Below are 24,487 nucleotides of genomic sequence, written 5' to 3'. Positions count from 1 at the left end.
CCTTAACTGTTGCATTAGAGCTACTGCTATGGTAAATACACCTATTGCCACGGTAATTTAACCGTGTCATTAGATCGTATTTCTAGTAGTTGGATCATGCCAAATGATAAAATCATTAGAACTAGTAAATCTTTTGTTTACCATGGCATGTGGTTCAACTGTACCAATATTTGTATGGTACAACACAGAAAAAGTGCTGTCAATTTTTCATGTACAATTTTCTAATCCGCATTTATTGTAGTAACATAAAGGTATTACACCTTTCTTTCATTAGGAGTCTCAACATGATAGCTACTTTGGCGAATAACCTTGAAACTTAACAAATTTTTATATAAGACTTGCTACAATACATTACATTATCAATTACCAATAATGTTTATTCAGGTAGTAATAAGGGCGCTCTTTCAGAGCCCTCAATCAATTTTTTACTCGGATACTACATTAACATATGCCTTTTGCATTACCAAATGAGAGAAATATTTCTTTTCTCTTAGTACTGTATCGATTGTGGCATTGTCCAGTAGACACATATCTCCACTACTCATCTTGGATCCAATAGAAGACTGAAAATTTTGTTTATCTTCATAAAAATAAAAATACATAATAAGAAGTATCAAACTTAATAAAATAAAATATAAGTACATGAACTTTAAAAAAGACAATAAAAACACATAACAATGTGATCCCCAAAGAAGTCCTCAATTTCTAGATGGTAATATCATCGAGTACATCAAAAGCATCATCTTTCAATGCTAAATTCGCTTCAACATTCTCATCATACTTTTGAGAAGATCCTGTCTGAATATTCATGCTTCCATCACGATTTTCTCTTCGGGAAACACTCGCCTCGTCAATTCTTCCCCTCGTTGTTTTTATCTTGGACATTGAGATGTTCATGCAAAACATTCTTTTCTACCCTATGTAGGCGACATAAGGGCACCTAAAATAGCTTTAGAAGACAGATTAGGAAAGTCTTTTCTGAGTTCGAGCAAATGCAATGCGACATCCAGGCAAAAAAGGGCTGGGGTCAAGGATACTGAAATAGAAAGTAAATAACCTTTATGGTAATTACCAGCATAGTATCGCTATAAGGATACTGCAGATTGCTTTAAATATAAGGTCTGTACAAGAATCCGGATTTCTGTTTTAAGTATCTTAATTTGGGCTAAAAAACCACTTGTGTAGGTCGGGAATGAGAATAGGGGGTGCACCCTATCCCATCGACCTAAGCCTCTCTATGAAAATTAACGCTTTCTAACTCTCTATGAGGATTGAAAGTCACTTGACTGTAAGGAGAGGAGCTTCGTCCCTACTTCAATCAAATCTCGCCCCCCTCCTTTTTTTCCCTCTAAAGCCCCTTACTCCACTCATTTGAAAACTTCTAATCACAGTTGGTTGAACACGACATAGATCAAAGGGTCTCTAATTTGGATCCCAAAATGACGGGTTAGTGTGAGCTTATCCATGTGGTTATGCACTTTTTGAATAAGAGACATCAGACCAAATTTATCGTAAAATTGAGATTATTTTGTTTCCTTCCTTATCAGAGAGGGTTCTTAGTAGCTAAAGGAAGGGAAATCAACCGAGACCCTGTTAGTAGCGGCATGCGAGAGCAGATTGGGTTTCAAGAAAAATAAACACGCAGCTTCATCCCTCTCTTTTTACGTGAGCTACTTCGTTCCTCAGTAAAGTGTTCACTTCTTTTTCGCCTAGTTTCATCAACTTTTTGTGGATTGAATGATGGAAAAACCAGCAAGCTACAACTTTAAAGCTTGCCTTATTCAGAAAAAGAGAAAGGACTTTTTTAATCTTTGAGAGTTAAATGTGACTCTACTCGGAATTTAGAAGAGGAGGCACCACCTTAATTTTCTTTTCTTTTAAAGGAGTTATGCTACATCCTGACAAAATGTTCAAGTGCCCGACATTCATTTTTTCCAGTGACTTTTAAGGTCACAATAATGACAGTGATCGCCCTCTTCTTTAGAAGGATTATTTTGAGAACCAATACTGTTCTCCCTTTTGTTATAATCTCCACCTCGGCGATTATTATATCGTCTATTGCCTTTGCAACACTCGCGCAGATTGTCATCGCCTCAATTTTTTTTATTTTAGACTGGCCATGTGTTTCAACTGTGTGTACCTCCAGTAATGGAGCACTTTCAGCGGGATGAGCTTCATGATTTTTCATTAAAAGGTCATTATGTTGCTCAACCACAAAAAGGATTGAGATCAAATCAGAGTATTTTTCAAACCCTTTACACGGTTTTGCTGCTGTAATATCATATTGGAGGCATGACAAGTATTTTCTGTCTTTTCCAACATGTCCTCATCTTTTATAACTTCCCCACATAATTTTAATTGGAAAGTGATTCTAAATACAACAGAGTTATACTGAGTTACATTTTAATAATTGTGAAATCGTAATGCATCTTCACTCATAACGAGCCTTGGCAATACCCTTGCCTTGAGGTGGTCATATCTCCCTTTCGAACCTATTCTATAATTCAAGTGGATCTTTCACCGTTAGGTACTCAACCTTCTGACTTTCATCAAATTGATGACGTAAGAAAATTATAGCTTCCGTTTTATCCTTACTTGATGTCGTATTTTCTTCGATTATTTTATCACCAGGACTCTTAGCAGTAATATAGTTTCAGTATCAAGTACCCATGACAAATAATTATTTTCAGAAATATCAAGTGCGTCAAATTCAAGCTTTGACAAATTCAACATGATGAAAACTAACATAAAATAATTTTGAGTTAATTTTATGGTATTGGTTTGTTTATTTTAAATACAAATTAATACTTTAAATAATAAAGTAAAGGATGAGTATAAAACACATTATATGCATGGACATTAATGTTAGGAAAAAAATAAACTCATGAAGCATTGAAATGATAAGAGTTAAATATATTTTCTACTTGTTTTAAGTATTTATTACTAGTTTCAATTAACATCAAATTTTAATAATAATTTCAAACGGTATTTAATACAATACAATATCATATTCTTTATGACTCACAAAACGTATGACAAGAAAATACTTATGAATATTTTAACTATCATGTTATCATATTGCTTAGTATTAAATCAAGAGTTATAAATTAGTAGCATAAATAACATAACAATATAAACTTGAAACGTATTGATTATTATACCTAGTAAAGTATCATAATAATACCTAAAGCAAGTTATATATGCAGTAACATAATACAGATTAAAGATTTATGCAAGTCCTATTAGAGATGTTATAAACACATAAATGTATACCTGATTTTAAAAGAAAGTTGATTAACTTCTAGAAATTAATGTCGAATTAAGTAGGTCTCAGTTGGTTAGAGACTCGTGTTGATAACGCTTTATAAAATGAAAGGAAAATACAATAATACTAAACAAGAAATGGAAGACAATTTGCTAATAAAAAGTATAGAGTAGATAGTATTCTTTTATCCCCTTTTGTTGTGTATATTACAAGGGTGAAGACTACCCTTTTATAGGATGTTCAAACCATCCTTCTGCACAATTAACAATACATTAGTATAATATTTTATTAATATAATTAATGAATACATTACATTAAGATAGATTAAGAAAAGCATCCACACAATTAAATAGATTTATAACATAAACTAGTATTTCCACCAAATTCATTTATACTATTTTTACTCACATCAAGTATGAACAAATTGAATTATTATTCATTTTATGTTAACCCATTTTAAGCCAACCCGCTCATTTGCCAATACTGTTTCAAAGATGACAAATGACCCAAATCGAAGCCCATTCACCCCGTTCATTTGCACCATTTGTCCCTCCAAATCCTAGGGTTTTTCTTCATTTCTGAAACTTAGCATAGCTAGGGTTTAACCCAGGCTCTGTTACTACCTTTCTCTTACAGGTACTGTTCTCCTTCTTCCCCTGTTATGAGACTGCTATGTTTTGTTTCTGTAGACTTCAACCCAATCTTCAACCATTGTGTTAATACATAGTTAGCTGCACTAGTAGTTTTCGTTTCTGTTTTGTTAATCAGCTGAATTAGATGAAATACTAGTGGAAATGATTGATATAGGCAATACTAGTTGATTGGTTTAATTGTTTTGGATTGTCAGGCCTGTGAAGATGTACACTTCAAGGCAAAAGATTCACAAAGATAAGGATGCTGAACCTGAATTTGAGGAGTTTGTTGCACAGGTTATGCTTTTTTCTTTATATTATGATGCTGGTTATTTAAGACTTCACTTGATATTGATGTAAATTTTCTCTAAAAATGACTGTTAAACAGGCTTTATTTGATATGGAAAACACTAACCAAGAGCTAAAAAGCGAATTGAAGGACCTGTACATCAATTCTGCACTGTAAGAATTGACAAAACTGCTTGCTACTATGGTTAATAAATTACTCTATCAGTCCCATTTTGTATGACACCATTTGACTTGGCATAGTGAATAAGAAAAGAGGAAGACTTTTGAAACTTGGGTTCTATAACAATTCCTTTTGTGATGGAGAACAGACTAAAATGAAAGGGTATGAGACGGAGGAAGTATATTTTACATCTCCTTGTGGTGATTGGTTTTGTTGTGCAGACAACTTGACGTGTCGGGAAACAGGAAGGCTGTTGTTATCCATGTCCCCTAAAGGCTGAGAAAAGCTTTCCGCAAGATCCATGTCCGCCTAGTTCTGGGAGTTGGAGAAGAAATTCAATGGGAAGGTAGCTTTGAAGCTTTTATCCTTGTAGTTTCTGAATGATATATTCAATCTTTGAGTTTGATAATCTTTTTACCTGAAATGAACAAAATTCATCTTCTTAAAATGGCTACTAACAAGTATGTTTATTTGGAATTGAATGTGTCGCATAATTGTGCAATGATATTAAATATTAAGCCTCTCATTCTATGATTGGGGCAAATATATTCTTTTATTGGGCTGACGAGGGAAATTTTTGTTGTTACCTTTTGGGTTTTGCATTAAGAAATGCACATACAACCTCAGTGAGCCTAGTGATTTTGGCATTATTTGTGGTAGACTTCCGTGCTTTGATCATTGTCTTTCTGCTATTCTGATTTATATGTATCCATCTAGGCATAGAAGTTAGAGACCAATCTTTTATATCAATGCTCATGAAATGAAGATCTTCAATAGCTGGCCTTCTTAATCTATGCTGCAAATTTCACTGGAAAACTAGTAGTGATCACTGAAACCATTCTCAGTCAGTTTTGTGTTGGATTTTAATGTATTGAAGATAAATTGTTATCTTTTTGTTGATACCTTGTTGTATTAACTATAAACTGTGGTAGACTTCCTATTGTTGGTCCCATTTAGTGCACCCTGAAGTAGATTCAACTCAGGCACTACTTTAAGTGCAGCTCTTTTATGAGACCTTTCTTAAGACGGGGAAGCTCATTTTTGTATTTTTTATCGCTTTATCCCTTTTCAACTCATATTACTCAAGGTGCCATCTCTGCTGAACCTTCTTGATATGATTATGTTTTAGGTGTTCTACTTGTTTCTTCTCCTGTTTCCATTTTTTGGTATGATAATGTAACTCGCTGGTATTCTTTTGAATGCACTGAAATGCTATGTCTTTTAGGATGTGATCGTCATTGCAACCCAAAGAATCTCAAGGCCTTCAAAGCGAGGTTCTGCTGCTCAACGGCCCCGTAGCAGGCCTCTTACTTCAGTTCATGATGCCATTTTTGAGGATGTGGTTGTACCAGCTGAAATTGTTGGAAAGTGTGTTAGGTATCACGTAGATGGATCCAAGATAATGAAGGTAACTTATGACACAATGTTTCGTTGCTTAATGGTTTGTGTTTCATGCCTAGTAGGAAAATCTTATAGAAGTAAAATCAGAATTTGTGATAACTATTAATTCTACAAAGATGGAAGAGGCTGTGTTTTTATAGTTGATATGTAAACTTGTCACTGTTATTGATAGTTTTAATGCTGTTGTCGCCAGGTATATTTGGACCCAAAGGAACGAAACAAAACAGAGTACAAGCTGGAGACATTTTTAGCCGTCTACAGGAAGCTATCGGGCAAAGATGTTGTGTTTGAGTTCCCCTTAACGGAGGCTTAGGATACAAACTCCTGGTCCCTGCTATTACCCTTTTTTGTAATTTTGGTGTTTATATTATTTTATTTTATTTCGAAAAGCTATGGAACAATGTGGAATTGTTCCTATTTTCTGTTAGCTCTTTTAGATTTTTGGCATGTTTGTTGAGTTTAGTTTCATTTGCTAGTCTGTTAGAAGAGCTGGTTAAAAATGGCCCTACTAAAACTATTGAAGTCTCCAAATTTGATGCAATCAATGTGTTTTTTTTAACTTGTTATTAAGGAGTGTTGGTTAAAATTACGAATATCAAATTAAAAGGTAAGATAGTTATAAACAAAATGACTTTTGCTCATAAGTTATTGAAGTTATTTTGTTAATGATAAATGTCTTTCGTAGAATATGAAGTTTCTGCGCATCAAATATATGAAAATTGTTTCCATCATAAGTATGCGAAGGTATTATCTTCTTGATAAGAAAATAATTTTCATAAAAATGACTTTTGTTGTATCAAATATTGGAAAATAATTTTCTTATAGTTTATTGAGTGGTCCATCCCTTCCTTTCCTTATTTTTGCAGTAAACTACTTATTAGGTAGGCATTTGGTGAATGGTAAGAATTAAGATTATGTCATCGGGTATTTACATCAAGTCAATATAATCTGTATGACCTCCATTCATATTTATTCTTTTTCACTTTTTTTTTTTTTGATATTTTATTGTTTTATTTCCTAAATTTTCTACTTTTATTCATTTTTAAAATTCTGAAAGGTGAATAATAAATATACTTAACTGCGTGAAGAAGTTTAGGTAGAGGAAGTTGAGAAGGTTAATTTATCATCTTCCGTTTTTTCCCCAAAAAATTGTAACAGTAAAAAGTACATCAAACAAATTAATTACATTATTTATTAATTATTAATTCCTAAAACTGATGTCATCAAATAAACTTGCTTGTCTTTTCATCTTTCACTATTGAAATATCAATTTATGAACATTTACAACATCATTCCATATATATATTTGAGCAACATCAAATCATTTTTATTGCCTATTTTAGATTTTCTCAAGGCGTTTTCTCTATAATTTCTACATGCATAGAGAGAGTGCTTCAGTCTATGTGGATTCTTTTATCTCAAGGAAGTATTTCACAAGTAACATAGTGATGCACTGTGATTAATTTATTCAAACTTTGTTAGTCTTTCTCAATTATTTTATTGTATTTTCTTTATGTAGTCAAGTCGAAGATCCTTGAAAATCTTAATCTGCATCTATTTTGGCTTGCTCAAACTCCACTTGTAGTAATGCACAGTGATTAATTGATTTGAACTTTGTTAGTCTTTCTCTATTATTTTATTGTACTTTTTCTATATACTCGAATCGAGAATCCTTGAAAATCGTAATTTGCATCTATTTTGTCTTGCTCTGACTCCACTTGATATTCTTTGAATGAGCTACGTTATATCTTTTGTTGCATTCTTATTCTTTAATTGATCTGTATGTTAGCTAACAGGAATAAGGTTACAATCATCAAGAAATTACAAAGGAGTGAAAATTATAGGATGGAATTTCAGCAAATTTTAGGTACGAAGAATTGGAAGCAACTTCCGTTGTGATAAATTGCAGAATCTAAACTATTCTAGATGCTAATATGAAATGCATTACTAGAGAGTAAAACTGCTATCTTCCATTTCTTTTCAATGAATCAAAGTAATCTGTATTTTTTGTGTTAGCCTCGACATTACATATACACTCTCATTTAGATAGAATGTACTGATTCATTATTGATTAACTAACACATGCTCTATTATAACAAACTTCTAACTACCACTAGCAGCTTTAAGTTTCTTTGCTTCTTCTTCTTTTAATCTTAATACGCCTCTTCAAGCTGGTGGTTGAAACACATCTAACACACCAAGCTTGGATAATAAAAATTCGTGTTGTCCTGTCCCAAGCCCCTTTGTCAATATATCAGCTAACTGCATGTTGGAACAAACAACTTGAGGATCTATAAATCCAGCCTTCACCTTGTCTCTAATGAAGTGGCAGTCAATTTCTGTATGCTTCGTCCTCTCATGAAATATGGGATTCCCTGCAATTTGAATAACTGACTTACTATCTGAATAGAGTTTAATAGGAACTGATATAGGGACATTCAATTCTTGCAATAGCCCCGAAAGCCAAATCAATTCTGAGACTGCTGCTGCCATGCTTCGATACTTTGCTTCAGCAGAGCTTCTACTCACAGTTTGTTGCTTTTTTGACTTCCAAGAAATCAAGGACTCTCCTAACTTTATCACATAACCAGTCTCCTGGTATTGGGACAAGAAGCCCAGTCAGAGTCACAATACCCTGTTAAGTCTGTAATTTCACACTTCTTTAGAAAAATACCAAGACCTGGACATATTTTAATGTATCTCACAATTCTAAGGGCTGCATCCCAATGTGACACTTTTGGATGTTGCATGAATTGACTCTAAGTTTGGACTCCAAATGCTATGTCCGGCCTTGTGATTGTCAAGTAGATCAACTTCCCAATTAACTTCTGATGTGCTGTAACATCGACCAACTCAGGATCAGAATTATTTCATGTGTGTTGATCATAGCTAGTAAATTTGTGATTGAATTCAACAGGAGTATTAACTGGTTTTGCACCACTAAGACCTTTGTCAGCAATGAGTTGTAATGCATATTTTCTTTGGTTTAGCAAAATTCCATCTTTGGACTGCATCACTTCTAAGTTCTATGCCCAAAAAATATTTTAACTTCCCCAAATCTTTCATAATGTTGATGTAAGATACACTTAGTTTCAGCAATCATCTTGGAGCTGGAACCAGTAATCAATAAGTCATCAACATACACCAGAAGCACTACAATATCACCCCCATGCTTACTGGTGAACATAGAATAGTCATGGGCACTTTGAATATAACCAACTTCTAATAAAGTATTAGTGAATTTAATGTTTCGTTGTCTAGAGGCTTGCTTTAAATCATACAAAGACTTTTGTAACTTGCATACCTTATTGTTCTCTTTTCTGTGAAAACCAAGAGGTAAGTTCATATAAACTTCCTCATGCAAATTACCTTGTAAAAAGGCATTACTCACATCCATAGACATATCTCCCAGCCATATGAAGCAGCTACAGTAATAACTGTTACCATTTTTGCAGCTGGAGAAAAAGTCTCATTGTAGTCCAGCCCTTCCCTTTGAGTGTACCCTTTAGCCACTAATCTTGCTTTGAATCTATCTACTGCACCATCAAACTTTTACTTGATTTTATCTACCCATTTTGAGCCTATGGCCTTTTTACCTGGAGGCAGATCTACAATGCTCCATGTATGGTTATCTTCCTGTGCCTTGATCTCTTCCTGCATAGCTGAGATCCATCTGACATCCTGTGAGCTTCCTTGAATGTTTGAGGTTCAAGTAAAGCAAAAAAAAGATTGTACATAGGCCTGATAAGTATTGGACAAATGAGCATAGTGAACATGATCAATATGGAATAAGGACTTGATTTAGTTGGAACAACATAATCTTTGCTCCAGATGGGAGGCTTGGATATCCTGCTGGACTTTCTAGTTGCATGTGGAACTATATCTTCAACATGTGCCACTATATCTTCAACTGGATTCTCAATATGTGTCTCTTAATGTAAAATTGCAGGATCCATTTCATCTTCATGAACATGTTCTATTGTCTCTGCAACAAGCAGTGAATCAGCAGAAGACAATTCTAAAACTTCTGATGATATCCTTGATTGTGCAATATCAAGAGGTACTGCATCTGGGGAAACATTTGCATCCTGTATAAATGGTAAAAGTAAAGGTAGGGGTTCTTGTGACTTGTCCCCTTGAAAAGGAAAAATATGTTCTCTGAAGGTCACATCCCTATTGATGAACACAATTTTGGAATCTAAGTCATATAATTTGTACCCTTTTTGTGTAAAAGAATACCCAATAAAGACAACATTCTTGGCTCTTGCTGTAAATTTATCTCCTTTGGGCAATACTGTGGCAAAACATAAACAGCCATATACCCTCAAATGATCAAAATTAGGAACTCTGTGATACATCATCTCATAGGGAGATTTTCCATTTAGTAGAACAGTAGGCAATCTATTTATGAGATAAACAGATGTCAATACACATGTACCCAAAAATCTACTAGGTATCTGTGATTGAATCTTCAAAGACCTTCCTATCTCTAAAATATGCCTGTGCTTTCTTTCAACAACACCATTTTGCTGAGGTGTGTATGGACAACTACTTTGATGAACAATTCCATTATCATTCAACAAGTCAGTCATACAAGTATTGAAAAACTCTGTACCATTATCAGATCGAACAACTTTTATTCCAACACCAAATTGATTACTGACCATAGAGATAAAGTTTTTCAAGACTACTACTACCTCTTTCTTAGACTGCAACAACATGATCCAAGTGAATTTGCTAAAATCATCCACAATAGTCAAGAAGTAATGTTTTCTATCATATGTAGGATGTTAATGAGGACCCCATACATCTAGGTGAACCAGCTCAAACAAACTAGTAGATTTAGAAGTACTAACTAGAAACTTTAACCTAAATTGTTTAGCTAATGGACAAACAACACACTCTTGTTGCATACCATCATCCACTTTATGCTTTAAAATCTTCATAACTCCTATAGAAGGATGTCCTAGTCGTAGATGCCACAACCTCTGACTATCTTCATCCTTGATAACAGCTCCAAAAGTTGGTGTTATGTGATTTTTTAGGATATAGAGTCCATCAATTTCTCTACCAATCCCAATCACCTTCCCATTGGAGAGTTACTGTAATACACACTGATTAGGATAGAATGACACCACAAAATTCGAATCCTTTGTGAGTTTTGAAACTGACAACATGTTGAATTTAAAATAAGGCTCATGCAATATATTCTTCAAACAATGACTTCCTAGAACCATTATGTCTCCAATGTGTTCTATTTGTATTCTATTTCCTGTAGGAACCTGCACTTTATTGTTCCTGGCTTGATTTACAGACTTTTGATCAATCAAAAACTCTTTAGAACATGTTACATGATGTAAAACTCCTGAGTCAATTATCCATTCTACATCAGGATTACAATCACTTTTTATAGTATTCATACCTGCTTGTGCATCAGCCTTGCAACTACCTGTTGGTTTAGGACTCATCATTTTCAGTGTTTCATCCCTACTGTAATATCCACCTGGAAAGCTGAACTTCTCAGTGTTATTCTCTTTCTCAACTGTGATATTATTGGCTTGTGGCTTGAAAACATCTGACTGTCCATTCCTCCTGCTTTTGAAGTCTGTTGGAAAACCTACTATCCTGTAGCAAGTTTCTTTTGTGTTCCCTTTAAAACCACAATGCTCACATATGATTCCAGATCTCTTGCCTTGAGATGATTGCCCTTGGTACTGTACTTGTGAATTATTGTGTGAATTTCGTCCTGGTCCCTGGTTATTGTACACATTAGCATTTCTTCCTGCAAACATAGTTAGTGGTTCTCCTCCTAAATCAGTACTGCCCAACTTCCTTTGGCTCTCTCCCTGTATCGCCATAGCATAGGCTTGATAAACAGAAGGTATGTTCGGATTGAGCAGAATAGAGCTTGTTACTTGAGCAAACGTCTCATTCAACCCAATCAAAAACTGCAACAACCTTTGCTGCTTAAGATGCTCAACATAGGAAATTGATGTCTCACAATCACATGACGGACTGGGCACCATTACGTCAATCTCATCCCAGATATCTCACATCTTCAAATAATAGCTTGTTACAGAGTCAGTGCCTTGTGTTAATACACTTATCTCTTTCCATAGGTAAAAAATCCTTCTTAAATTCGACTTATTAAACCTCTCCTTGAAATCTTGCCAAATCCCCTTTGAACTCGAAGCATAGAGGATACTAGTCATCAGTTCTGGTGCCACAGTTGCACTAATCCGTGATAAAACTACAGCATCACATCTTTCCCATTTGCTTAACATAACTACTTTGTCTGAATTTTTTACGCATGTGTCATCCACAAATTCAAGTTTGCTTTTTACTAACAGTGTGATACGCATCGACCTGCTCCACAAACCATAATTCTCAGGGCCTGTGAGCTTCATCGGTAATAAAGCCACTTCAGGAACATCTGAAGCTTGTAGATGCAACGGATGATTGTGATCTGTTTGTGGATCTACTGAGGAAACCTCTGTGAGTTGTATATTCTGTGTTTCATACATTATCGAAGCTTGAGAACTTGAATTTCGATCTCGTTAAGCTGGATAATGTCAATGGAGATCTGATCTTCAACCTAAAAGCTCTGATACCATGATAATTGTAGAATCTAAACTATTCTAGATGCAAATATGAAATGCATTACTAGAGAGTATAACTGCTATCCTCCATTTCTTTTCAATGAATCAAAGTAATCTGTATTTTTCGTGTTAGCCTCTACATTACATATACACTCTCATTTATATAGAATGTACTGATTCATTATTGATTAACTAAACATGCTCTATTATAACAAACTTTGTAACAAACTTCTAACTACCACTGGCAGCTTTAAGTTTCTTTGCTTCTTCTTCTTTTAATCTCAATACATTGCCATCATATTATTTGTTAATTTTTTTGCTTTTCATTTGTAATTTTAGTTGCAATTTTATTTGTTCTTTTGACCTTCAAACTTCTCCCCTCCCTTTTAATTGCTTATTTATTAGATATATTAACATTTTATTTTTTGTGCTAATATAATTTGATTTCTATGTTGAGGCATTCATTACCAACATTGATTCCGACTCAAATTTCAAAAATGAAGGGCATCCAGTATAGCCAAATAATCATATGTAAGTATATTATTTACACTATTTTGAGATATTTATATGATTACTTGAAGTTCCTAGATTTCATCTTAAATACTTGCATTTTGAATGTATATGCTAATTGTTAATATTATAAACACTGCACAATGAAGAGAAAAACTATGGAAATTTGGACAAGTAAAGATTGCAATTGTGACAAAGACGGCTCTTATACAAAGAAGCAAGAATATTTGTTTTAAAAGTTTTCTTTTGTATTTCAAGAATCAAGTGTTGTCTTTTTTCTTATGGCCTTACCACTGCAAGTGTTCATATCACTTTAGGAATTCAAAGTTTTGAAGTTTATTTATTTGTATTCTAAATATCAATGAAGTCGATAGTTAGATGACTCGTATCACTTGCTTATAGATGGCAAACATTTTTTTTTTTGTGTAAAAGTGTAGTGTTGTGTCCTAAAAGTTGAATATGCATGTTGTATTTTTATTTAAATATAAACGGAACTCTTTGTTGATAATTTACCCTGCTTTGTTTGGTAAGTTGTTGATATGCTATGTTATTTTTGGCGAATTGGTATGATCATTGTGTATTTATGTACTCTCTTCCTATTTTGATTCCTCATGTGTAGGTATGTTTTTGTTGCTTATAAGTTGTTTGTTGCTAAGGTTAAATTGATTCTGCTCATTTTTAGTTTTATTGTCTTCATTTTTATTGATTTCTTACTTGGATGATGATAAGTATATGACAATAAATATTATTTTAGACGAGGACAAAAGAGAGTTAAGAAATTTGGCAAAAAGGAGCAATATATAATAATGTTTGTAACGGATTAGGGCTTATCTATGTAATTAGTTAAATCATGGTTAAATTCTTATTTTGGTTGATTAATTTTAACGTATGTTAGGTGTCTTCCCATCGAAATTAGAACTAGGAGAAAATAAAAAGGAGTCTAATCCAAGTTGAACATATTATAATAACAATAGTAATAATAATAATAATAATAATAATTGAATATATTAGTTCTGTATAAGTTTTACTTAACAATTTCACATATTTTCAATAAAAAGGAACTAGTAAGGGATAAATTTCCCAGTTATCCAACATATTGAAGCTTGACAATTCAATTGTATTTTGAGTCCTCTCCCTTTTTTTACAACGTTGTGTATTGAATTCATATCATTTTTTTTAAATATAAATGAGTGGGTTTTTTTTTCAATTTTTAAAATTTTTAATAATTTAGTTAACGATAATTTTTTTGACAGGAAAAAATAGCTTTAGAATGGAGTGATACATCAATTATTATTTTTATTTGAGATAAGTGTCAAAAAACACACCCAAAATTATACCTTTTTTTTAGTTTCATACCTAAACTATTGAATGTTTGAATTTCATACCTAAACTAACACTTAATAATTTAATAAACACACCTCTCTCTTTTATCCAACTCTCATCATGGTATGTGTAATACACTCTCTGTCTTTTAATTTAAATAATTTCCACATCACACTCCACATGAACAAAATATTCAACCTTGACAAAAAATAAACAAATTATTAGTATTAATTAAAATTAAAAATTAAAAAATTATTATAAAAAAAATAATATTTTCTTTATAAAATAAAATGTAAAATATTTTTCTTACCCCACATCATTTTTAAAAGTTTTTTATTTTGTTTAAATTTTATTTTATAAAAGTATTTCATTTTTTACTTCATCTCCTTCCCCTCATCAAATACTAATTTAGATATTATTTTATTTTCTTAAAAATAAGTAATTCTACCCATCCCAAACCCTCTACTTTCAATTTTTTTTCCAGTGTTTAGATATACTATCGAAAATACTTTTTTCTTGCCGCCACAAGAATTTTTATATTTTTTAGTTGTTTATGTTATATTCGATTCGCTAGTAGAAATTTTTTTGTAAAAATATATGTATGTGCATATCTAACACAAAATAAGAAAAACGTAAAAAAAAATAGGAGCGGAAAATTATATAGGATGGGGTAGATTTTTTAAAACAAAATAATATCAATGTCTATCCGGGGAGGATGAAATATGAAATTCTAAAAATATTTTATAAATGATTTTTTTTTTAAAAAGGATAGGGTTGTTGCGGGTAGAGCCATCAAAATGGGCTTGACGTGCAAGGCCGGCCCAACCCAACCCTTAAATTAAGTGGGGTTGGACCAAATTTTTTGGCCCACTTAGGAACGAGACTTTTTATCCCAACCTCACTTATTCCGCTAGCCTCATAGAGCAGCCCATGGGCTTTGAATATTTAAAAATATTATATATACACATATATATTTAGTAGTGTGTTATTTGTAAATGTTTTATCAATAAATATGTTAAAAACATAAAAAAATCAAGTCATTTAAACTAGCTTATTTTTTTGTGGGAGGAATGGTTTAATGATCAATATTTTTCTGCTAAATCTTACGTTGACTATTATGTATTTTGGTAAGCATTCACCAAAGTCTGATATTCATAAATGTACTTCTATGAGTATTCGCTAAAGTGTGTGATTCATAAATGAAAATTTGTATGTATTGATGTCTGGTTCATAGACGTCAACATTCAATTCTCTTAGATACTCCTTCTAAGAGAATAATATTGTTCATTTTTTGGTTGAAGGGTCAACCCGTCCCAACCCGTGGTCTGCATAGCGCTAGGTTGGGTCGCTATTTTATTGGCCCTTTAACTAAAAGGGTCAACCCGCCCCAACCCATTTAACTCTCTAGCCCGTTAGGGCTGGGTTGGGTTAATGATATACCGTGGTTTCACGGTATTATTAACACTTTTTCCTTAAGTTTAGTGTGTCCAAAAACCTTTTTGTGCTAATTTTTATATAAGTTTCTCTTTGTTTTGTAGGAAATTTGTCCAAAGCTGAATGCGGAGATTTTGAGCGAAGAATTGTAGAAGAGACCACCTACGGAGCTTATGACGGTCCGTCGTGCTTGTGACGGTCCGTAGGTGGCAGCGTAGTGCAACTGCTGAAGGAAGATGGGGAAGTCTGACCAAGTGTGGGATTACGAAGCTTGTGACGAACCATCGTGGCTATGACGGTCCGTCCTGCAGGTTCGTCATGAAGTTCAGAGAAGTGATCCCAGTATCCACATTCTTAGAGTTGAAGTGTTTTGGAACGAATACCCTCGACGGACCGTTGTGCCTATGACGGTCTGTCATACTTGCCTTCGAGGGGAATGAAGATAGCAGCAGAAGAAATTGCACAAGTATGGGACGACGGAGTCCATGATGGTCTGTCGTGACCATGACGGTCCATCGCATGGTCCGTCGACCCACCGCGTTTTGGCAGATTTCCAACAATTAGAATCCTTGTTTAATTAGGTTTTTGTTTTTTTCTAAACAGTTCGAAAAACCTCGTTTTTGAGGTTAGACTCTATGAGATTAGACATCAGATTTGTAGACTTTGTGTATTAGTGTTGGATTTTGAGATTCTTGCAAGTGATTTTTGGATATTAATCAAGCAAACTTTGGATTTTATTCTTTCTCATTGAAGTAAGTACATGAATTCGTATTTAATATATTTGAATATTGTGTTTATGGCTATGAGTAACTAAACTCCATAACTAGGGTTGTGGGAACCATAGGCAACTAATGAGATAAACCCAAACTAAAATAACAATTCTAGATTAGCGTCTTGCATGTATTAATAATTCTTTCGCTTAAAAGTCTTTTTAACGGATGGCCAACGTTAGAACTCGCCTTAATGCTACTTGCCAGACCAAGGAGGTAGATAATAGGAAAAGAATTATTAACATAGATTTAGTGTATACTATCTAATAGGCTAGTATTGATTGGTACAAGGTAATAACTTAGTCAAATATCGAATACGATGCTTAATATGAGGTAAGGATAAGGGTTAGGATAGCAACACACGTAGCCGGACCAAGGTATGGAGTGAGATTTTCTAGATGCCGGACCAAGGATTTAGAAATACATAACTTATCACTTTGCATGCAAGATACTACGAAAGAATTGTTATAGTTGGAATTATCAAGTAATGAAGCTGTGGGGAACACCTAAACCCTAGTTACTTTGATTAATTGATTAAAACCCAACATTCAAAAGCTGTTAAGTGCCTCTGTCAAGTTCGTTATTTATTTTCACTCATTTAGAAATAGAAACCCCCCTTTATTGTTTTTTCTTTCCAAGGAAGTCATTGACCAAACAATAGTAATAACAGGTTGAAGTTAAGTCTAGACTATTTTCCTCGTGGGAACGATCCCAACCTCACTAGTTGGGTTATTTACTTGACACGATCGCTTTACTTCTTATTTGAGAAGTAAGTTTGAGCATATCAGTCAACCCATTTTGGCGGCTCTAATCGCAGGGGGGGGGGGATAAGTGGAGGAGGTGGAGTGAGATAAGAAAAATAATTTAATTTTTTATATGGATAGTAAGCTTTAATTTTTAATTTATATTAATTTTTTATTATTTGTTTTTATCTAGATAAAATATTTTATCTATGTCGAATGTCATGTGTCAGTTTTTTCATGTAAAAGAGAGAGTGGTGCACTACACACTCCATCGATGTGTGTTTCTCAAATAAAAAAATTATAGTTTAGGTATGAAACTTACACTTTCAATAATTTTGGTCTGAAACTAAAAAAAAGTAAATAATTTAGGTGTGTTTTTGACATTTATCTCTTTTTATTTATATGTTATCTATAAAGAAGAGAGAAAAATTAAGGCAGATATTATTTTCTTAAAAGGAATGGGCAAGCAAGAAAGAAGGAAGAAAAAAAAGGAAAACAAAAAATTAAGACAAAAATTAACCAAAGAAGTTCCATTTGTGTTTATCCCCCCTCCCCCCTCTTATTTTTTATAATATAAGAGACATCGGTGTTGATACACTTTTTATATTAAGATTTTAAGAAAAGAAAACATTAATATATAACTCTTAAAAGGTAGAGAAAAAGAGTAAGTAGATAATATCTTAAATAAATAAATGTAATTTATGTATAAATTTTCTACACATATCAACATAAAGAGATTTATTTTTCTTGAAGTTCATTTATTTCTTTCTACAGTTTTATTTAAATAGATTATTATTATATAAAGTTTAAGTATTTAAAGTGATTAAAGCAAAATAATTGATTAAAGGAAAAGAAAATAAATGAAAATAATAAAATATATTGAAATTTAATTTATTTAAATTTAAAAACTAAAGATAAATTTAATAATAAAAATTTTATTTATAAATTCAAAAATATTTTTGTGATCGCGCGAAGCGCGGCCTATTTCCCTAGTTAACAATAAATTTAAACACATGACATGCATATATTGACTTGATATAAACACGCGGTGCGAATAAATTTTACCCAAAAGTAATATGTTAAGTTGTGGGGATTGGACTACAATTCATTGTTTAGTCCATCTTAACTCGATTTATCTTAGTCCATCTCAACTAGACATAATGTTGAACAATTAATAACCTATTTTGACTCTGAGGTCGGTAGTGATTATAATTAGTACTCACTCTGTTCCATTTTATGTGACACTTTTCGTTTTTTGAGAGTCAAACAATTTAACTTTGATCAGACATTTGCTCATGGAATCTTCAAATTATTTTAAAATAAAATTTATATATTTGTAAACTATGTAAAAAGTACTATAAGTCACAATAATTGATAATTCAAAATGTTAAAAGGATCCATGGAAAACTTGCGGTCAAAGATAGACTTGTTTGAATCTCGCAATGCAAAAAGTGCCACATAACATGGGAAGGAGGGAGTAATACAAAATAGCATGAGTAAACATGATTAAATATAAAATTATCTATAATACACCAAATCAAACAATTGACAAGAAATAACCAAGAAATAACTAATTCTAGCATAATTGTTCTCATCATTAGCGATATACTCTACTTAACACTATTCTTATAGTACAACTTTGCTAAAAGACCCATAAAAAAAATTTTGGAAGGGGGGGTGGATGGGTGGTCGGAAGGGGCATTGATAGATATTATTATGTATTGATATGAGACCGTGTTTTGATAATGGTTAATTTGGTTATTTGGCAAGTAATCACAAATTTAATATTGTTCGGCTTAAGTTTTATAATCTAGGGGAAGTTTCACATATAGTCACTAGAAATAGCCTAATTACTCCCCATGGCTATAGTTTGATAATTCCAATTCGTAGCTACATGTTATAGAGAGGAGAGAGGCGAGTGAGACTGGGAAAGAGAGGAGAAAGGCAAGCGAGAGAGAGCAAAGAGTGGGAGAGGTGAATTGTATATGTATATTGGTTAGATAATTGTATATTATATATATGTATTGTATATATGACAAGCGAGATTGAGAGAGAGGGGAGAGAAGTAGGGAGATTGGGAGAGGAAGGAGAGAGGCAAACAAGATTGGAAGACGGAGGAGAGAGGCGAGCGAGAGAGGCAGAGAGTGGGAGAGAGGTGAACTGTATATGTATATCGGTTAGATAATGGTATATTATACATATGTATTTGTATATTCTGGCAAATTATACATATACAAACATGACTAATTATACAAACTCGAAGTCAACTCACATAATTAATGTACAATGTTAGTCACGAGTGGTAATTCTAGCAAACTATATCTATGATGAGTAATTAAATAGTATGAATTTGCTTAACCACGTAATTTTCTCTACAATTAATCTGCAACCCTTTAGTTTCCTTTTACACTCAGTGGGTGTTTGGATTGGCTTAAAAGCTGGTCAAACCTACTTTTAAATCAATTTTTTACTTCTAGAATTGTATGACAAATATAAAAAATAACTTAAAATAAGTCAAAAATGACTTAAAATGAATCAAAAATGTATTTAAATATTTAATATAACTTCAAATTAGTCAAAAATCAAAAGTAGGTTTCTCTTACTTTTTATTAATTGACTTTAAAATTATTTTGTACCTTTTATTTTGACTTAAAAACTACTCGTGTTATAAAATAAAACTCATAAGAATATAATTATAAAGAGAAGAAGACACGAGAAATAGATAGAAGAAGAGAAATTTTCTTCTTATTCAAGTGTATTTTACAATGGTGAATGATATCTCTATTTATAGGTAGAGAAATCAATCAAAAGGTCACCATGTTTAATGTCACATTAGTAGATACATTTCTTTCCCAAAACGATTCATATCACTTTGAGAATACATATCCATGATAAGGATACGTTTATGATAAGCTTAATGGACAATCGACTTGACTCAATGTATTTACAACACTCCCCCTTCGATGTCCATAGATAATGTGCCTCGTTAAAACCTTACTAGAAAAAATCCTCTGGGAAAAAATTCTAGTGAAGGAAAAAGAGTACGTATCTTTTGATACGCACTATTTGTTGCCTCATTTAAAAACCTTGCCAAGAAAATCCAGTGGATAAAACATCGATCAAGGAAAAAAGAGTGCAACACGTATTACTCCCCCTGATTAAAACATCACTTAATTTATTATGATGATGTCTTCGATTTTCGTACATTGTGGTTGGTATATTCTTTTTCAAAGAAAAACTACACATTTCCTGAATATGGTGTGTCAGTTATCTCAACTAGGCACACTTTCGACTTGCTTCATGGAAGGCTATTATTTCTGCACAACAACATTTGCTTTATTGATCACCAAGATATTATTGTGCCTCCACATGAAAATAAATAGCGTGTTTGAGATCGTGCTTTATGCGGATCAGATAAATATTCTGCATCTGCATAAACAATCTATTTTGTCTTGGATTCTTCGAAATAGAATAAACCCATAGCTATGGTCCTTCGAGGATATTCAATAATGTGTTCAACACCATTTAGATGTCTTTTTATGGGGGAGAAACTGAATCTTGCTAAATTTACTGCAAAACAAATATATGATAGTATTGTTAGTAAGATGCAGTAGTGCCCTGATTGCACTAAAATATGAAATTTCATCACCATAAAGCTCTTCATCCTTCTTTTGAGCTCAAACTGAATCATCAATTATGTCAAGCGATCTCATAATCATTGGGATACTCAATGAATGTGATTTATTTATACAAAAATATATTTGTGTATGTGTACTGATAGACAAATATTTTATTTGTCAAATTATCAATCAGTAGGTCAAGACAAAATTCTGTCTTACCAAGACTTTTTCAAAAAAATACAAAGACAATTAGGGTCATTCTTTTGTATCATTTTCTTCCTTGACTATTTCAATCCATATAAGGATTCTTGAAGCTTTATTTGAAAAGTTTTTTTCAAACTTTACATGCTTCAGACATCTTCATTTCGTCAAGGATTTTCATATAACTTTTTATTGTCTTGCTAGACATGACAATTATTCGTTATATGCATTCAAGTTTTTCATATGTTTCCAGATCAAAACAAACCCTATTGCATTCACCATAGGTGAATACATCTCCAATAATGTAAGGAATTTTGCGACAAACTTGTATGCCCCAAGTTACAAGTTGTACTTGATATATTACAATTATACCATCACATAATAATTTATTGTACACCACTGACTTTTCTAAGTGAAATAATACACTTGAATCATGCATTTTACTTGGCCAACCATTTATCTGTCCATGCTATATGACAGATTTGAATTCAAGATCCTCGTCATAATTTATATCATTGAGCACTACCTCACATCAAAGATACCGTTGACGGTTATTTGATATCGATTCAAACAAGTCATAACTTATCGAGATTTCTTCATTTTTTATTATTTTCCAGGCACATGAACATTTTCTGAGGTTTTATGAAGTGTTTTGTCAATGTGCTCTTTTATAGCACTTGCCTCATTATCATGATCATAATTGATAATTTGTTCATCTCCTTCTTCAAGGAATTTTATATTTGAAACCGATGATCTATTACGCTTTCGGCGTATCATAAACTATGTCCTTGAAGGACGTCATATTGAAGCATTTGCAGCTGAATTATATCATAGGTTTAGTGCATTCATCTGGCAACTGATTTGCAACATTATGCAAATGAATTATCTCTTGAACTTTAAATTCACATAATTATTTAACGAGGATCTTATTAATTCATAATTAACCTCACATAATTTTCAGCTATCAAAATCATCTCTCCCCCTAATGTTAGGAAATCTAGCATTCATCCCAATCTTATTTGGGAATTCATCTTTGTGCGTGGTGGAGATATTAAAATCATAACCGCACATTCAATATTTTAGATGAAAATTATATGGTTCCTGACCCTGAACCAATTTTAACGGGGAAACCTTGTTAGCTTGATGCATACATGTATTGCTACATGTTAAATAAATTTATCTCATACCAAATTTTATTTGAGAGTTTTGTTCTCATAACCATGATTTAGCTATAACTTGATGCATAAAATTTTTGCTAAATCAACCAGCATGATCAATATAATTTCATAGTTTGGAACTGTGCTCTTAATTTTAAAAATTCGAGCAAACAACCTTACAAAAACCAATTTGTATGTTGACAACAAAACACACGTAACCATCACATAGATACATTGATCCTATAGTTGCAAATGATCCACGTGACAGGTGAACGAGCCCATATTTATTTTTTTATATGTTACAAAAAATTTAGGGAGTTACAATTCCAACCTTAACTGATACAATGATCATTTTATGAAGAGAACAAACAACACATGAGAATTCTTGAAGAATCTTTTATTTCTTCATCATATAATCCACATGAATTTTCAATTACATTTGCATCACATTTAAACCAGAATGGTCAACTGGTCATGCCAACTAATCTTTATTTCAGTACACTTATAATTTACTTTCGCATGTGATTTCATCAGCATGCCCACATTTGTGTGCAACAAACAAGAGGAAACAATGGGTAACCTTTTACATAAATATTTATAACCCCTTCGGCTGTAGTGATTTATAGTCTCGATATTCATTTTCAATTTATTCGAAACTTAAAAAGTTTCTTTTGAGACTTACTACAACCCTAATATTATTCCTCTGATAATAGCACAACTCGTTAGAGATTACAATTAATTTTGTGTACTATCACATATTGCATGACACCATCCCTATGGTGAGCATCTCCTTCAAGGAGGAAATTATATTATTATTTTCATGAGCAAAATCATTACGAGCAAGACGTCTTTCATGCTTTACTTTTGTTGTACCATAGGTACACAACCAAATGACAAATTTGTATTGGCACCCAATAATGACCACAACCTTTATAGGCAAGAACTATTTCTTTCTTTTTCCCTTTCCATAGTTCACAAAGTGACATATAAACGTACAATACGATTAGCCATTTCCGTCAAATAATATTTATTTCCTCTCAAACCTCCCGTAGAGGTGAGTTTTGGCATATATCATTTTTTTTCAAACCTCCCATAGAGGTGAGTTGTGGCATATATTCAATGCATAATGATTTTATCACATCTTAACCAATTCTCTTATATAATGGTCGAGTATTCACGGTACTCATCACAAGTCACATTCTCTTCAAGGAATGGACTAATCATTTATATGTACTTCATAAATTTGCATTATAAGTACATTGTCATGGATTTAAAATTCATCATATTTCCATGACACACCTCAACATCACTTTAAAAGATCAAGTGTGCCATCACTTTATCTTCTTGTCTCATGATAGAAGATTTATAAACTTGTGATATTATTGGGTTGACAACATTCACAAGTCTAATGGCCTTTCATACCATTTTGATAATAAAAATTGCCTTCACATTTCAAGGACTATTTGAAAAACACATAGTGTTCTTCCTTTTATCATTACCACAATGATGACTATTATGATTCCGTCTCTCCACGCCCTTATTAATATCATTAATTATTTGTCATCTTTCAGACTAATTATTCACTGCTACCACATTCATATGATTGAATGGAGCAAGTCAACAGGCGAATTTCAAAGTTATCACACGTTCCTACCACATTCTTTTCAAGGAATGGAGCAAATTCAATATGATAATTTCAAGACATTTCATCAAAAATATATTATTTTTGCCTTAATCATCATTTTATCACCACTATGGTGCATTGAGACTCAAACTCAATGTCTTATCCATACAAGGCACATAGGCCATAATTCTACGGGACTTGAACCCACTACATTATTATCACGGTGCATCAAAATTGATGTCTTACCCTCTTGGTGCGATAGAATTTGAATCTATCATCTTATCCTCAAATATTTTTCATTATGTGCATCTGGACTTAACCTGATGTCTTACCCTTTTTGGTGCGGTCAGACTTGAACCCATCGTCTTACCCTTAACCAATGGTATAATAGACCGAAGTACAACATGACTCACCCTTTGAGTCTTTCAAAACAATCAAAATAATATTTAAACTCATGCTATTAAAATTGTATACCTTCTTCTATTTAAGAAATTTTGTATAGCATGTCATATTCAATCAATTGTAGTATATGTCTTAGGTTCTTGATAATTGTTAGTGACTAAATACTATTTTATTCTAAATCACAAAAATATTTTAGAAAATACATACCTGATTTTATGCATATAATACCTTGATTCTCATAACGAGATCAACCAAAACACGAGTTAAAGAAAAACTAAAATTTAGTCTTAGTTGGCTAGAGACTTATGCTGATAACGTGTTATAAAATCAAGCTCAC

General features: G+C 32.7%; 1 protein-coding gene and 1 pseudogene across 1 annotated transcript; one reads left to right on the top strand and one right to left on the bottom strand.

Moving 5' to 3' along the window:
- The first annotated feature begins 3,713 nt into the window (after nt 1-3,713).
- Nucleotides 3,714-6,333, top strand: LOC101257341 (small ribosomal subunit protein eS7-like; annotated as a pseudogene).
- Nucleotides 6,334-11,817: 5,484 nt separating this feature from the next.
- On the bottom strand, nt 11,818-12,291 carry LOC104645062 (uncharacterized). The gene has a single exon (XM_010316075.1). The coding sequence runs from the start codon at nt 12,289-12,291 to the stop codon at nt 11,818-11,820; it is 474 nt and encodes a 157-aa protein (XP_010314377.1).
- Nucleotides 12,292-24,487: the final 12,196 nt, after the last annotated feature.

This window comes from Solanum lycopersicum, chromosome 12 (assembly GCF_036512215.1).
Source record: "Solanum lycopersicum chromosome 12, SLM_r2.1".
In the NCBI taxonomy this organism is placed as follows: Eukaryota; Viridiplantae; Streptophyta; class Magnoliopsida; order Solanales; family Solanaceae; genus Solanum; species Solanum lycopersicum.
The sequence above is the reverse complement of the archived record's forward strand: the minus strand, read 5'-3'. Positions and strand labels throughout refer to the sequence as shown.